General features: G+C 38.6%; 1 protein-coding gene across 2 annotated transcripts in view; it reads right to left on the bottom strand.

The window, feature by feature from the left end:
• The window catches only part of FCHO2 (FCH and mu domain containing endocytic adaptor 2), a 127,346-nt gene that overhangs the window by 94,790 nt on the left and 14,718 nt on the right, over positions 1-17,838 (bottom strand). For both annotated transcript variants that reach the window (XM_035014624.1, XM_035014623.1), the window contains exon 2: positions 17,511-17,602. In XM_035014624.1, the coding sequence (XP_034870515.1) occupies positions 17,511-17,602 (92 nt within the window). The remainder of the gene's footprint in view (positions 1-17,510; positions 17,603-17,838) is intronic.

Raw genomic sequence — 17,838 nt, 5'->3', positions numbered from 1 at the left:
ACCAAATGTTACCTTTAAAGAATCTATAATTACTGATACCTAACATCTCAACAGTAGATACTGGAATGATCTTGAATTAAAAAAAAAAAAAAAAAATCCGGTGGGCACCTGGGTGTCTCAGTTGGTTAAGCATCTGCCTTTGGCCCAGGTCATGACCCCAGGGTCCTGGTACTAAGTCCCACACTGAGCTCTCTGCTCAGCAAAGGAGTCTGCTTCTCCCTCTCCCTCTGCCCCTCCCGCCTGCTCATGCGCACGCTCTCTCTCTCTCTCAAATTTCTAAAATAAATAAATAAATAAAAATCCAGTGAAATGCAAAACTGTGCAACTCCTAGAAAATAACATAAGAGAAAACCCAGAAGACCCTGGATATAGTGATGTCTTTTAAGATAAACAACAAAGATAATAAGATCTATGACAGAAATCAATAAGCTAGATTTCATTAAAATTAAAAATTTCTGCTCTGTGAAACACAATGTCAAGAAAATGAGAAGTCACAGACTGGGAGAAAATATCTGCAAAAGACACATCTGAAAAAAAATTTACCTCAAATATACAAAGAACTCTTAGAACTCAACAATAAGACACCAAGATTAAAAAACGGGCCAACGACCTTAACAGACATCTCACCAAAATACATATAAAGGTGGCAAATAAGCATATGAAAAGATGCTACACATCACATGTCATCAAGGAAAGTAAATTAAAACAAGATACGACTACATACCCATTAGAAGGACCAAAGTCTGAACCACTGAGAAAATCAAATACTAGCAAGGATGTGGAGCAAAGGAATTCTCATTCACTACTGGTAGAAATGCAAAAGATACAGCCACTTTGGCAGACAGTTTGGCAGTTACTTACAAAACTAAACATACTCTTACTGTATAATCCAGCAATAGAATTCCTCATTATCAATGGAGTTGGAAACACGTCCACACAAAAACCCACACACAGATGCTTATAGCACCTTTATTCATTACTGCCAAAACTTGGAAGCAACCAAGATATCTTTCAGTAGGTAAATGGCTAAACTACGGTACATCCAGACAATGGAATATTATTCAGTACTAAAAAAAAATGAGGGGCGCCTGGGTGGCTCAGTCATTAAGCCTCTGCCTTCGGCTCAGGTCATGATCCCAGGGTCCTAGGATTGAGCCCCGCGTCGCGCTCCCTGCTCAGTGGGAGGCCTGCTTCTCCCTCTCCCACTCCCCCCTGCTTGTGTTCCCTCTCTCGCTGTGTCTCTCTCTGTCAAATAAATAAAATCTTTAGAAAAAAAATTTTTTTTAAATAATAAACAAATAAATGAAAAGAAAAGAGCCACCAAGGCATGAAAAGACATTAAGGCACTTTAAATGCATATTCCTAAGTGAAAGAAGCCAATCTGAAAGTCTATTACATACTGTATGATTTCAACTATATGACATCTGGAAGAGACAAAATTATGAAAACAGTGAAAAAGAGCACAAAGAATTCCTAAGATAGTGAAAATACTCTACATAATACTGTAATGATGGATACATGCCATTATCATTTGTCTAACCTCTATAATGTACAATACCAAGGGTGAACCCCAAGGCAAAACAATGGACTTTGGGTGATTATAATGTGTCACTGTACGTTCACACTTGGTAAAAAATGTACCATATTCTAGGGGGATGAGGATATGGACAAAATAGGTGAAGGGGATTAAGAGATAACAAACTTCCAGTTATAATAAATAACTTATGGGTATGAAAAGTACAGCACTGAGAACAGGGTCAACAATATTGGAGTAACTTTGTATGGTGACAGAACGTAACCACACTTACAGTGGTGAGCTTTCCCTAATATATAGAATTGTCAATTCACTACACTGTATGCTTGAAACTAATACAAATTTGTATGTCAACTGTACTTCAATTAAAATTTTTTAATCTTTTTTTTTTAAGAGTTCTTTAAATTGTTTTTTTATTTGACAGAGAGAGAGAGTATAAGCAGGGGGAGCGGCAGGCAGAGGGAGAGGGAAAAGCAGGCTCCCCACTCAGCAGGGAGCCCAATGCGGGGCTCAATCCCAGGACCTGAGGATCATGACCTGAGCCAAAGGTAGACACTTAACCGTCTGAGCCACCCAGGCACCCCCAATTAAAATTTTTTTAAATAAAAATTTTAAAAATTAAGAAATTAAAAGAAGTGTTTTAAATATACCATTCTGGTGGAGGATGCTGATAATGGGGGAGGCTATGCATGTATAGGGGCAAGGGGCAAATGAGAAATCTCCACATCTTCCTCTCAATTTTGTTGTACACCTAGGATAACCACTAAGAGAAAAGTAGAAGAGGGTATTACTTCTAAGCTAATAGAAGAGAATTAAAAAAAAAAAAGGCCAAAAACCAAGAAAGAAGAGGAAAAAAATACAATATAAGTAGGATAAATAAATAAATACTAAAATAGCATAGAGTTTGGCAACCTACAATTCCATCGGCCAAATATGGCCCATTTTTGTTCTCGTAAATAAAGTTTTTATTAGAGCACAGCCAAGCTCATTTATTTATGTGTTGGCTACGGCTATTTTTGTACTAAAACAGCAGAGATGAATAGCTGCAACAGAGATCGGATGGCACAAAAAGCCTAAAATATTTACTTCCTGGACCTTTACACAAAAGTCTGACAACCTCTGAGACAAGAAATTTGAACCCAAATATATCTACAATTATACTGTATGTAATAGACTAAATTCTCCAATTAAAGGAAAAATGCCTTTAAAAATAACAAACACACTGCACCACACAGACACAGCAAAGAAAAGAATACATATACCACGCAAAAAAACTTACCAAAAGCACATGGAAGTTACTAGAGAAACCCTTTCTGGAGAAATAAAAGAACTAAAATCTAACCAAGTCAAAATCAAAAAGGCTATTAATGAGATGCAATCAAAAATGGAGGCTCTAACTGCTAGGATAAATGAGGCAGAAGAGAGAATCAGTGATATAGAAGACCAAATGATGGAAAATAAAGCAGCTGAGAAAAAGAGAGATAAACAACTACTGGATCATGAGGGCAGAATCTGAGATAAGTGATACCATAAGACGAAACATTAGAATAATTGGGATCCCAGAAAAAGAAGAAAGAGAGAGAGGGGCAGAAGGTATATTGGAGAAAATTACAGCAGAGAACTTCTCTAATTTGGGGGAGGAAAAGGCATCAAAATCCAGGAGGCACAGAGAACCCCCCTCAAAATCAATAAAAATAGGTCAATACCCCGACATCTAATAGTAAAACTCAGAGGAGTCTCAGAGACAAAGAGAAAATTCTGAAAACAGCTCGGGAGAAGAGATATGTAACCTACAATGGCAGAAACATTAGACTGGCAACAGACCTATCCACAGAGACCTGGCAGGCCAGAAAGGACTGGCATGATATATTCAGAGCACTAAATGAGAAAAATATGCAGCCAAGAATACTATATCCAGCTAGGCTGTCACTGAAAATAGAAGGAGAGAGAAAAAGCTTCCAGGACAAACAAAAACTAAAGGAATTTGCAAACACAAAATCAGCCCTACAAGAAATATTGAAAGGGGTCCTCCAAGCAAAGAGAGAGCCTAAAAGCAACATAGATCAGAAAGGAACACAGACAATATACAGTAACAGTCACCTTACAGGCAATACAATGGCACTAAATTCATATCTTTCAATAGTTACCTTGAATGTAAATGGGCTAAATGCCCCAATCAAAAGACACAGGCTATCAGACTGGATTAAAAAACAAGACCCATCAATATGCTGTCTGCAAAAGACTCATTTTAGACCCAAAGACACCCCCAGATTGAAAGTGAAGGGGTGGAAAACCATTTACCATGCTAATGGACACCAAAAGAAAGCTGGGGTGGTAATCCTTAAATCAGACAAATTAGATTTTAAACCAAAGACTGTAATAAGAGATGAGGAAGGACACTATATCTTACTTAAAGGGTCTATCCAACAAGAAGATCTAACAATTGTAAATATCTATGCCCCTAACATGGGAGTAGCCAATTATATAAGCCAATTAATAACAAAACCAAAGAAACACATCAACAACAATACAATAATAGTGGGGGACTTTAACACCCCTCTCACTGAAATGGACAGATCATCTAAGCAAAAGATCAACAAAGAAATAAAGACTTTAAATGACATACTGGACCAAATGGACTTCACAGATCTATTCAGAACATTCCATCCCAAAGCAACAGAATACACATTCTTCTCAAGTGCACATGGAACATTCTCCAGAATAGATCACATCCTAGGTCACAAATCAGGTCTCAACCGGTACCAAAATATGCATTCCCTGCATATTTTCAGACCACAGCGCTTTGAAACTAGAACTCAATCACAAGAGGAAAGTCAGAAAGAACCGACTTGGAGGCTAAAGAGCACCCTACTAAAGAATGAATGGGTCAACCAGGAAATTAAAGAAGAATTCAAAAAAATTCATGGAAACAAATGAAAATGAAAACACAACTGTCCAAATCTTTGGGATACAGCAAAGGCAGTCCTGAGGAAAGTATATAGCAATACAAGCCTTTCTCAAGAAACAAGAAAGGTCTCAAATACATAACCTAACCCTACACCTAAAGGAGCTGGAGAAAGAACAGCAAATAAAGCCTAAACCCAACAGGAGAAGAGAAATAATAAAGAGCAGAGCAGAAATCAATGAAATAGAAACCAAAAGAACAGTACAACAGATCAGTGAAACTAGGAGTTTGTTCTTTGAAAGAATTAACAGGACTGATAAACCCTTGTCCAGACTTATCAAAAAGAGAAATGACCCAAATAAACAAAATCATGAATGAAAGAGGAGAGATCACAACTAACACCAAAGAAATACAATTATTATTATTATTTTTAAAGATTTTATTTATTCATTTGAGAGAGAATGAGATAGAGAGAGCATGAGAGGGGGAGGGTCAGAGGGAGAAGCAGACTCCCTGCCGAGCAGGGAGCCCGATGCGGGACTCGATCCTGGGACTCCAGGATCATGACCTGAGCCGAAGGCAGTCGCTTAACCAACTGAGCCACCCAGGCGCCCCAAGAAATACAATTATAAGAACATATTATAAGCAACTATATGCCAGCAAATTAGATAATCTGGAAGAAATGGATGCATTCCTAGAGATGTATCAACTACCAAAACTGAACCAGGAAGAAATAGAAAACCTGAACAGACCTATAACCACTAAGGAAATTGAAGCACTAATCAAAAATCTCCCAACAAAAGCCCAGAGCCAGATGGCTTCCCAGGGGAATTCTACCAAACATTTAAAGAAGAATTAATACGTACACTTCTGAAACTGTTCCAAAAAATAGAAATGGAAGGAAAACTTCCAAACTCGTTTTATGAGGCCACCATTACCTTGATCCCAAAACCAGACAAAGACCCCATCAAAAAGGAGAACTACAGACCAATATTCTTGATGAATGTGGATGCAAAAATTCTCACCAAAATACTAGCCAATGGGATCCAACAGTACATTAAAAGGATTATTCACCATGACCAAGTGAGATTTATCCCTGGGCTGCAAGGTTGGTTCAATATCTGCAAATCAATGTGATACAATACATTAATATAAGAAAGAATAAGAACCATATGATCCGCTCAATAGATGCAGAAAAAGCATCTGACAAAGTACAGCATCCTTTCTTGATTAAAATTCTTCACAGTGTAGGGATAGAGGGTACATACCTCAATATCATAAAAGCCATCTATGAAAAACCCACAGTGAATATCATTCTCAATGGGGAAAAACTGAGAGCTTTCCCCCTAAGGTCAGGAACATGGCAGGGATGTCCACTATCACCACTGCTATTCAACATAGTATTAGAAGTCCTACCCACAGCAATCAGACAACAAAAAGAAATCAAAGGCATCCAAATCGGCAAAGAAGAAGTCAAACTCTCACTCTTTGCAGATGATATGATACTTTATGTGGAAAACCCAAAAGACTCCACCCCAAAACTGCTAGAACTCATACAGGAATTCAGTCAAGTGGCAGGATATAAAATCAATGCACAGAAATCAGTGGCTCTCCTATACACTAACAACAAGACAGAAGAAAGAGAAATTAAGGAGTTGATTCCGTTTACAATTGCACCCCAAACCATAAGATACCTAGGAATAAATCTAACCTAAGAGGCAGAGCATCAGGACTCAGAAAACTATAAAACACTCACGAAAGAAGTTGAGGAAGACACAAAGAAATGGAAAAACGTTCCATGCTCATGGATGGGAAGAACAAATATTGTGAAGATGTCAATGCTACCTGGAGCAATCTACACATTCAGTGCAATCCCCATCAAAATACCATCCACTTTTTTCAAAGACATGGAACAAATAATCCTAAAATTTGTATGGAACCAGAAAAGACCCCGAATAGCCAGAGGAATGTTGAAAAACAAAAGCAAAGCTGGTGGCATCACAATTCCAGACTTCCAGCTCTATTACAAAGCTGTCATCATCAAGACAGTATGGTACTGGCACAAAAACAGACACATAGATCAGTGGAACAGAATAGAGAGCCCAGAATGGACCTTCAAGTCTATAGTCAACTAATCTTCGACAAAGCAGGAAAGAATGTCCAATGGAAAAAAGACAGTCTCTTCAACAAATGGTGTTGGGGAAATTGGACAGCCACATGCAGAAGAATGAAACTAGACAACTTCCTTACACCCCACACAAAAATAGACTCAAAATGGTTGAAAGACGTAAATGTGAGACAGGAGTCCATCCAAATCCTAAAGGAGAGCACAGGCAGCAACCTCTTCGACCCCAGGCGCAGCAACTTCCTCCTAGAAACATCACCAAAGGCAAGGGAAGCAAGGGCAAAAATGAACTACTGGGACATCATCAAGATAAAAAGCTTTTGCACAGCAAAAGAAACGGTCAACAAGGGGCACCTGGGTGGCTCAGTTGGTTAAGTGACTGCCTTCGGCTCAGGGGATGATCCTGGAGTCCCAGGATCGAGTCCCGCATCGGGCTCCCTGCTCGGCGAGGAGCCTGCTTCTCCCTCTGACCCTCCCCCCTCTCATGTACTCTCTCTCTCTCTCATTCTCGCTCTCTCAAATAAATAAATAAATCTTTAAAAAAAAAAAGAAACGGTCAACAAAACCAAAAGACAACCAACAGAATGGGAGAAGATACTTGCAAATGACATATCAGATAAAGGGCTAGTATCCAAAATCTATAAAGAACTTTTCGAACTCAACACCCAAAGAACAAATGATCCAATCAAGAAATGGGCAGAAGACATGAACAGACATTTTTCCAAAGAAGACATCCAAATGGCCAACAGACACATGAAAAAGTGCTCAACATCGCTCAGCATCAGGGAAATCCAAATCAAAACCTCAATGAGATATCACCTCACACCCGTCAGAATGGCTAAATTAACAAGTCAGGAAACGACAGATGTTGGCAGGGATGCGGAGAAAGGGGAACACTCCTACACTGTTGGTAAGAATGCAAGCTGGTGCAGCCACTCTGGAAAACAGTATGGAGGTTCCTTAAAAAGTTGAAAATAGAGCTACCCTACGACCCAGCAATTGCACTACTGGGTATTTACCCCAAAGATACAAATGTAGGGATCCGAAGGGGTACATGCACCCCTATGTTTATAGCAGCAATGTCCACAAGATCCAAACTGTGGAAAGAGCCAAGATGTCCATCGACAGATGAATGGATATAGAAGATGTGGTATATATACACAAAGGAATATTATGCAGCCATCAAAAGGAATGAAATCTTGCCATTTGCAACGACGTGGATGGAACTGGAGGGTGTTATGCTGAGCGAAATAAGTCAATCTGAGAAAGACATGTATCATATGACTTCACTGATATAAGGAATTCTTAATCTCAGGAAACAAACTGAGGGTTGCTGGAGTGGTGGGGGGTGGGAAGGATGGGGAGGCTGGGTGATAAACATTGGGGAGGGTATGTGCTATGGTGAGCGCTGTGAATTGTGCAAGACTGTTGAATCACAGATCTGTACCTCTGAAACAAATAATACATTATATATTAAAAAAAAAAGAAGAAGATAGGAGGGGAAGAATGAAGGGGGGGAAATCAGAGGGGGAGATGAACCATGAGAGATGATGGACTCTGAAAAAACAAACTGAGGGTTCTAGAGGGGAGGGACGTGGGAGGATGGGTTAGCCTGGTGATGGGTATTAAAGAGGGCACGTTCTGCATGGAGCACTGGGTGTTATACGCAAACAATGAATCATGGAACACTACATCAAAAACTAATGATGTAATGTATGGTGATTAACATAAAAAAAAAAAAAACCTTAGCAAAAGCAAACTGATGACACTTTAATAAAAACAAAGTAGACTTTAAGGCAAAAAACAATGCCAGAGATATAAAGGACACTTCACAATGATAAAGAGTTCAATTCACCTGAAGACATATTAGCTCTAAAGTTGTATCCACTCAGAAAACCTAAAGACATTTTCCCAAAGAAGACATACAGATGGCCAACAGACACATGAAAAGGTGCTCAATATCATCAGGGAAATGCAAGTCAAAACCACAATGAGATATCACCTCACACCAGTCAGAATAGCTAGTATCAAAAAAGATAAGGAGTAACAAGTGTTGGCTAGGATGTGGAGAAAAAGGAACCATCATGCAGTGTTGGTGGGAATGTAAATTCATGCAGCCCCTGTGGAAAATATTACAGAGGTTCCTCAAAGAAATTAAAAATAAAAATACCATATAATCCAGTGATTCCACTACTGGATATTTGCCCAAAGAAAACAAAAACACTAATTCGAAAAGACACATGCAGCACTGTGTTTATTGTGGCACCATTTACAATAGCCAAGATATAAAAGCAACCTAGGGCGCCTGGGTGGTTCAGTTGGTTAAGCGACTGCCTTCGGCTCAGGTCATGATCCTGGAGTCCCGGGATCGAGTCCCGCATCGGACTCCCTGCTCGGCAGGGAGTCTGCTTCTCCCTCTGACCCTCCCCCCTCTCATGTGCTCTCTCTCATTCTCTCTCTCAAATAAATAAATAAAAACTTTAAAAGCAACCTAAGTGTCCACTCTTAGATGAATGGATAAAGAAAACGTGGGATGGATGGATGAGATGGATGGACGGATAGACAGACATTACTCAGCCAGCCATAAAAAAGAATGAGATCTTGCCATTTGCAACAACATGGATGGACCTAGAGGGATTACAGTAGGTGAACTATCTGACAAATACCATATGGTTTCATTTATATGTGGAATCTAAAAAACAAAACAAATGATCAAACAAACAAAAAAAGCATAAGCAGACCTAAAGATACAGAGAACATACTGGTGGTTGCCAGAAGGAAGGTAACAAGAGGGATGAAGGGGAATGGGCAATATGGGTGAAGGGGAGCAGGAGATATAGGATTCCATTTATGGCATGAATAAGTCATGAGGATGAAAGGTATAGCAGAGGAAATACAGTCAAAAGTACTACAACAGCACTGTATAGTACTAGATGGTAGCTACACTTGTGGTGAGCATAGCATAAAGTATACAGTTGTCGAATCACTATGTTGTACACCTGAAACTAATGTTAACATTGTGTGTCAACTTTACCTCAATTAAAAAAAAGAATGTGTATCCACCTACTAATATGGCTTCGAATATATAAAAGCAAAAATTGACAGAACTACATGGATAAACAGAAAAATCACAATCAAAATCAGAGATTTTCAATATAACTCTCTTAGGAAATGATAAAATGAACAGGATAAAAAAACAAAAACCAGTGGGTATATATTAGAATTGAACAAAAGAATGAATGCACAAACTTAAATACATATAGACAACAAATGCAAAACACAGACTTTTCAGGTACATGCAGATATTTACCAAAATTCACTCTATCCTGGTCCATAATCCAAGTGTCAACATATTTCAAAATGCTGAAATCATACAGTTTGTTCTCTAACTACATGTAATTAAGATTAGCAAAAATATACCTTTAAAAATCAACACATATTTGGAAATTTAAAAATATATTTCTAAAAATATATTTCTAAATTTAAAAATATATTTCTTGCCAGGGAGGCAAGAAAAAAAGCACAAGGAAACTGAGACTATCTTTAAATATAATGAAAATGCTATTACTCAAAACTACTGAAGCACAATAAAGCAATGCTTGAGGGATATTTACAGACTTAAATGAATATATCAGAAATGAAAAAAGGTTGGGGCACCTGGCTGGCTCAGTTGGTGGAGCATGCAACTCTTGATCTTGGGGTTGTGAGTCTGAGCCCCATCTTGGGTACAGACATTACTTAAAAAAATAAAATATTAAAAAAAATAAAGAAATGAAAAAAGGTTGAAAATCATTGTCAAACATCCATCTCAAAGTTAGAAAAAGAACAGCAAACTGAACACAAAGTCAAAGGAAATAAGGAACAGAAACTTAATGAAATAGAAAATCAATATACAAAAAGGATCAGCAAAGCCAATAGTTGCTTTTTTATAAAAACTATTAAAACCAACAACTGACAAATGAGACTGATCATAAAATATAGAGAAGGCATAAATAACCAACGTCAGGAATGAAAAGGAGACATCTAATCCAGATCCAGCAGGCATTTAAAAAGTTCATAAAAAGGGGCGCCTGGCTGGCTCAGTGAGTAGAACATGCAACTCTTGATCTCAGGGTCATGAGTTCAAAACCCACACTGGGCATGGAGCTTACTTAAAAATGAAAAAAAATTTGAAACTGTAGATGAAATTTTAAAATTCCTTGAAGGTATAACTTATCAGGGTACCTGGCTGGCTCAGTCAGCTGAGTGGCAGACTTTTGATTTTGGCTCAGGTCATGGTCTCAGGATTATGGGATCAAGCCAGCCCTCCACCCCCATACTCAGCAGGAGTCCACTTCTCTCCCTCCCTCTCCCTGTGTCCCTCCCCCCAACTCACACATGCGTGAGCTTTCTCTAAAATAAGTAAATCTTTAAAAAAAATATATATATATATATATAAAATTTATCAAACTCACTGAAGAACTAGAATATCTGAATAGTCCTTTAACTACTGAAGAAATTAAGTATATAATCTGAAACCTTCCTATAAAGATGATTTCAAGCCCAGATGGATCTACTAGTAAAATCTATGAAACACATAAAGAAGAAACTATAATATTCCACAATTTTTTCAGAGAATAAAAAAATGAGGTATACTCATTTTATAAGGCTAACTAATCTTGATACCAAAACCTAAGGACAGTTAGATAAAGGAATTTTTCAGGCCAATCTCGATCACAAATACAGATGCTAAAAAGTCAGCAAACTGACCCACCAATATATAAAAGTGATAATATATCTCCACCAAGTTGGGTTTATATCAGAAATGGAAAGTTAGTCTAACATTCAAAATTCAAAGTAATTCAGATTTTAACAAGGGGGGGGGGAGAAAGAAAAACATCTCAATAGATACAGGAAAAGTATCTGACCAAATTCAATATCCATTCATAATTTAAAAAAAAAGAAAAGAAAAACATTACAAAACAAGTATATAAAAGGAAATTTCCATGATTTGATTAACAGTAAGGAAGAAACTTGAATAAATATATCATATTTAAGAGTGAAGGTGAGGGGTGCCTGGGTGGCTCAGCTGGTTAAGCGTTTGACTCTTGATCTCAGCTCAGGTCTTGATCTCAGGGTCGTGAGTTCAAGCCCCGCACTGGGCTCCACGCAAGAGTGAAATAAATGTGAGACTAAGAACAAGACAAGATGCCTGCCATCACCATTTCTATTTAGCATTATACCTGAAGTATTAGCCAGTATGGTAAGTCAAGAAAAATAAATAAAGGTATAAGGACCGGAAAATGAGATATAAAACTTGTACAAGATGATTGTACACACAGAAAATCCAAAACAGTCTACAGATAAATTATCAGAATAAGCAAGGACTAACAGGTTGCTGGACACAAAGTCAATATATAAAAATCAAGTGGATTTACATATAAATCTGTAATACCTTACCGACAAACTGCTTTCACCCAAAATATATTGAGTTCCTTCAATTTGTTCTTTAAACGGGGAAAAACAAACAAAAAAACACAGGAGATGAACAGGGGGCGTCTGGGTGGCTCAGTCAGTTGAACGTCCCACTCTTGGTTTCGGCTCAGGTCCTGATCTCCTGGATCGTGGGATCAAGCCCCACGTTGGGCTCCACGCTCAGCAGGGAGCTGGCTTGAGGAGTCTATCCCTCTGTCCTTTCCCCCACAGGCACGAGTATGTGCCCTCTCTCCCTCTCTCAAATAAATATTTTATAGAAAAAAAGATGAACAAGTACTTTATAAAAGAGAAAATGCAGGGCGCCTGGGTGGCTCAGATGGTTAAGCGTCTGCCTTCGGCTCAGGTCATGATCCCGGGGTCCTGTGATCGAGTCCCACATCGGGTTCCCTGCTCCTTGGGAGCCTGCTTCTCCCTCTGCCTCTCTCTCTCTCTCTCATGAATAAATAAATAAAATCTTTAAAAAAAAAAAAAAAGAAAATGCAAATGACCAATAATCACATGAAAGGATGTTCAAGCTCATCACCCATCAGGAAAATACAAATTAAAACCACAATGAGATACAGGTATCCCTCACCACCTAAAAGTACAGCTTTCTGGGGCGCCTGGGTGGCTCAGCTGGTCAAACGTCTGCCTTTGGCTCAGGTCATGATCCTGGAGTCCAGGGATCAAGCCCCACATCGGGCTCCCTGCTCAGTGGGAAGTCTGCTTCTCCCTCTGACTCTCCCCCCTCTCGTACTCTCTCTCCACTCTCTCTATCAAATATATAAATAAGATCTTTAATAAATAAATAAACAAAATAAATAAATAAAAGTACAGCCTTCCTATGAAATCTCTCATAAGCCAAAATGGCATAAAGCAAAGAAGCAAGTACCACTAATTTACATGGAAAAATTTCTGAGCTTTAACAGACCCAAAAAAATAACCCCCTTAGGCTTTTCTGATACCATAGAGCACATCCTGCTAACAGATGCACAAAATAAACTGAGCTAAGGCACAGATGCTCACAGACACAGTTCAAAACTATGGCGGCTTGATACTGAGATGCTGAGCACAGTTCCCAGGGAAGGAGCTTGGCAGCGCCACCTTCCCTGTGCACACTGCCCCCATAAGAGCTCACTGCAAAACTAATGCCAAATGCTATTTTCTCATTTTGCTGTTTTTTGCAAAAGCAAAAATCCTCTTAGGATTATGCCTGGTTAGCAAAAACAGGTACTGATGTAGATCTTTCATAAGAGCAAAGTGACATAACACAAACTTCTGAAAAGTGGGGGAGACATGTACTACTACTAATCAGAATGATTCAAATTGAAAGACTGGCAATACCAAGTGGTGATGAGGACATGGAACAACTAGAACTCTGAAACAAGGCTGCTGCTGGTGTAAACTGGTACAACCACCTTGGAAAATTCTTTGGCATTACCTACTACAGTTACACATACATAACTCTATGACCTGGAAATTCTACTCCAGTGTATATACCTAATATAAATATACATATATGTGTAGCAAGACCCTTGTAAAAGAATATTCAAAGCAATATTACTTGTAATAGCAAAAAAAACTGGAAACAATCCAAATGTCTGTCAATAGTAGCAGATATATTTTGGCATATTTATACAATTTAGTATCATATAGCATTGAAAATGATTATACTAAACTCAAAAATGAATCTCACAAATATGCTGAGTAAAAGAAGACAAAAGAATACTCACTATATGATTAAATTGATACACTTAATACAAAGTTCAAAAAACAGGTAAAACTAACTTCCTTTGCCAGATGAATGGATAAATGGTGGTATCCATAAACAGAATACTACTCAACAGTAGAAAGGAATGAATTACTGACATATGCAACAACATGGATCAATCTCAACATAATTATACTGAGTGAAAGTACTGGATAACAGAGTATACCCAATATGATCCCATTCATATAAAATTCTAGAAAACGCAAACTAACCTAAATGTCAGAAGCAAATGAGTGGGTGCTCAGGGATGAGGGGGGAGAGACAGGAGGGAGAAATTACAAAGGGGATGATGCATATGTTCACTACCTTGATTGTGGTGATGGTTTCATGAGTATATGTCAAAATTTATCAAATTATACACTTTAAATGTATAGTATACTGTATGTCAACTATACTTCAATGAAGCTGTTGGAAGGAAGAGAGGAAGGAGGAAGGTAATAAGGGAGGAAAGACAAAAAGGAAAAAAGGACCAAAGGAGGAATGGAGGAGGGAAAAAGGGAGCAGACCAGTAAGGAAGAGGGGATGAAGGGAGGAGAGAAACTCTGAATGACTGACAGGAAATTAACCTTTCTAGGCCCCAATTTTCTTATCTGTAAAATGGGAGTTGGACTTTTCATAGTTAAATGAGATAATGTATGCACAACCCTTAGTGCACACTCTATGTTTATGTGTCTATCTTTTCTTCCCTTCTTTCTCACTCACTCCTTCAAGGAACAGGAGTATCTACTTGTGCCGGGCTCTGTACTAGGCACTGGGATACAAGAGAATACTATATCATTTTTCCTTTAGAGGGAAACATAGAAACAAATAATAAAAAATGAATTATAAAATTTTATAAATACTGCAAAGAGCTACATGATGTTGAGAGATACTATAATAGGTGTTTTTGACCGAGTCAGGGAAATAAGGAAAAGCATCCATGAAGAAGGGACCACACTGCTGACCTTTGAAGAACAAGCAGTCATTAATTAGGCAAAAACAGGAATAAGCATGTACAAAGCCTGGACTGGAAGATGTCTTTCAATATAATGGCTAATGTCTCTGGAGAGGAAAGAATAAGGACGAGACTGGCATGTACTAAAGCTTGAAAGGTAGTCTGGAGTCAGACCAAGATGAGGCAAGCCCACCTTAAGAGCAATGGGAAGACTCTGACATGGTTTAAACAGGAGAGGTAAGCAACCTCTCTGCGGTTTAGAAAAACCACTCCAATTACAGTGCAGAGAATAAGTTGCATGGGAACAAGAACGAACATAGATAGATAGATAGGAGCTACGGTTGCAGTTCAGGCAACAATAATAATAGCTTGGATCAGGGCAGTAAAGTCAGAGATTCATCTATCAAAAAATCCTTACTAAGAGCCAAGCACTCTCCCAAATGCAAGAGATAGAGTAATAAGCAGCCAAAAAAAAAAAAAAAAAAATCCTGCCCTTGTGGAGTTTATATTCTAGAGGGGAAGGACAGACAAATAAATAAATATCACATATCTGATGGTTGTAAGTGCTATGAAGAAAACATTAAAGTAGGAAAGGGGCAGAAGGAGGAGTTGTCTTAGAGCCCACAGAATCATAAAGGGATTAGAGTCTAGACAAGAAAGGATGACTCAGGGGGCGCCTGGGTGGCTCAGTCGTTACGCGTCTGCCTTCAGCGCAGGTCATGATCCCAGGGTCGGGCTCCCTGCTTGGCGGGAAGCCTGCTTCTCCCTCTCCCACTCCCCCTGCTTGTGTTCCCTCTCTCGCTGTGTCTCTCTCTGTCAAATAAATAAATAAAATCTTTAAAAAAAGAAAGAAAGGATGACTCAGGAGTCGTGGACTTCTTAGGGTGACTGACATAAATAGGCTAAAAGGCATGATGACAATTGCCCTGACGATTTCAAAGTAGTTATAGTTAGTGATGTAAGTGTTGGGGGAGAAGGAAGGCTAGAGGACATGCCAGGAGACGCAGCATTCTGAGACCTCTTCTTTATTCCTGCCAATGATGAGGTAGAAGCCAGTGAAGGACAGCTTTATCCATAGCACTTAGAGCTTCTGGACTCCCTCTTAACTCCAAAAGAGAAGTGAAAGCGAAAAGAGGATTGGTCTTACATAAAACAGCTTGTTCCTCAACTCCTACCATCTAGTAAATTCTATCAACGGCAGAAGCTGTATCTTTACCCCTATATTCCCAGAATCCAGACAAGTGCCTAGCACACAGAAGACATGGGATATATATTATTGAAAGAATAAATGAATGGAGTATTGTATTTTTGTTTTTTTCTTAAGTAACCTCTACGCCCAATGTGGGGCTTTAACTCATAACCCCGAGACTCAGAGTTGCATGCTCCAACAACTGAGCCAGCCAAGTGCCCCCCAAATTGGAGTATTATATCTAAAGGCAAAACATCCCTGGAGTGCCTGGGTGGCTCAGTCTGGTTAAGCATCTGCCTTGGCTCAGGTCTTGATCCTGGAGTCCCCGAAATGAGCCCCACATGGGGCTCCATGCTCTGTGGGGAGTCTGCTTCTCCCTCTGCCCCTCACTCTGCTTGTGCTCTCTCAAATAAACAAATAAAATCTTAAACACACATACACACACACACACAAACACACACATCCCCATATTACTAAGGTAAACATTTTAAGTGTGCTCATATAAAAATTACTAAGTGGGCCTAGCCACAAAAGAGCTTTTTTTTTTAACATTTAATGTATTATATAAAATAGCTTTAATCAAATCAAATTACATTGATTTTTAAGTTTTTAAATTGACTACTATATTCTAAGAGTCTTAAAGACAATCACATTTTATAAATTTGCAGAATTTTAAAATATACACTTATACTTCTTTTTTTTTAAAAGATTTTATTTATTTATTTGAGAGAGAGAGCACATGAGAGGGGGGAGGGTCAGAGGGAGAAGCAGACTCCCCGCCGAGCAGGGAGCCCGATGCGGGACTCGATCCCGGGGCTCCGGGATCATGACCTGAGCCAAAGGCAGTCGCCCAACCAACTGAGCCACCCAGGCGCCCTACACTTATACTTCTTTAAAATAAAACATAGAGGGGCAGATGCCTGGCTCAGCTGGTAGAGCATACAACTCTTGATCTCAGGGTTGTGAGTTCAAGCCCCATACTGGGCACAGAGCCTACTTAACATTTAAATAAATCAGTAAATAAGTAATACATAATTAAGCTACAAATTCAAAAACCTTAGACTTATCATTTTAGTATGTTTAATGACATGTTTGTTTAAAGAAATGGTAATACTTTATCCTACAAAATTCCTCAGTTTTTCTACTGTATCACATTTATGTATTTACATTCATATTGTTTGTAATGCTATTTACAAACAGTGAATACAAACCAGGAGTTCAGCAATGCTCCCTGGAGCCACTATGCGGCCCTTAGGGTCTAGACGCCAGATAACCGCACTACTTTAAAATAAAACTGTAATAACTATACTTTTCAAGAGTGTACTTATTTTAATCCAGATCTAACTAAAATTTTCTGGGTCGTCTGGGTGGCTCAGTTGGTTAAGCGTCTGACTCTTGATTCTGGCTCAGGTTGTGATCTCAGGGTCTTGAGATGGAGCCCCGCCTCTGGCTCCATGCTGGGAGCCTGCATAAGATTCTCTCTCTCTCACCCCCACCCCACTAGAGCATGCACTCTCTCTCAAAAACAGAATTTTTTTTCTCATTTATATTCTAAAATTTAACTTGACTGTTAAAGTACTTATTAAAAAAATACATACCTTTCTCTCACAAAATCTGCTAGTTCTTTTGTTGATATCTGTCCATGTTTCATATTATGGTAAAGGACATCAAAGCCACTATTTTTTTCCCCCTAAAATTGAAGAAAATTTTTAGTTTAACAACAAAAAAAGATCAAAATGACTTAAGAATAACCCTATATTAACCAATATGCAACTCCAATGCTCAGATGAGCAACTTCTCCTTAATTAAACCAATTGCTCCTTATATGACTTCATACTGTATCAAAGGAATACAACACAGTTTGACATTTACAATTTATTATATACACATATACACACATTAAACACACATGCACACATTCTATAA

This window comes from Mirounga leonina, unplaced genomic scaffold, assembly GCF_011800145.1.
Source record: "Mirounga leonina isolate KUSES-001 unplaced genomic scaffold, KU_Mleo_1.0 Mir_168, whole genome shotgun sequence".
Lineage (NCBI taxonomy): Eukaryota > Metazoa > Chordata > Mammalia > Carnivora > Phocidae > Mirounga > Mirounga leonina.
Note: the sequence above shows the minus strand (reverse complement) of the source record. Positions and strands in the feature narration are given on the sequence as shown.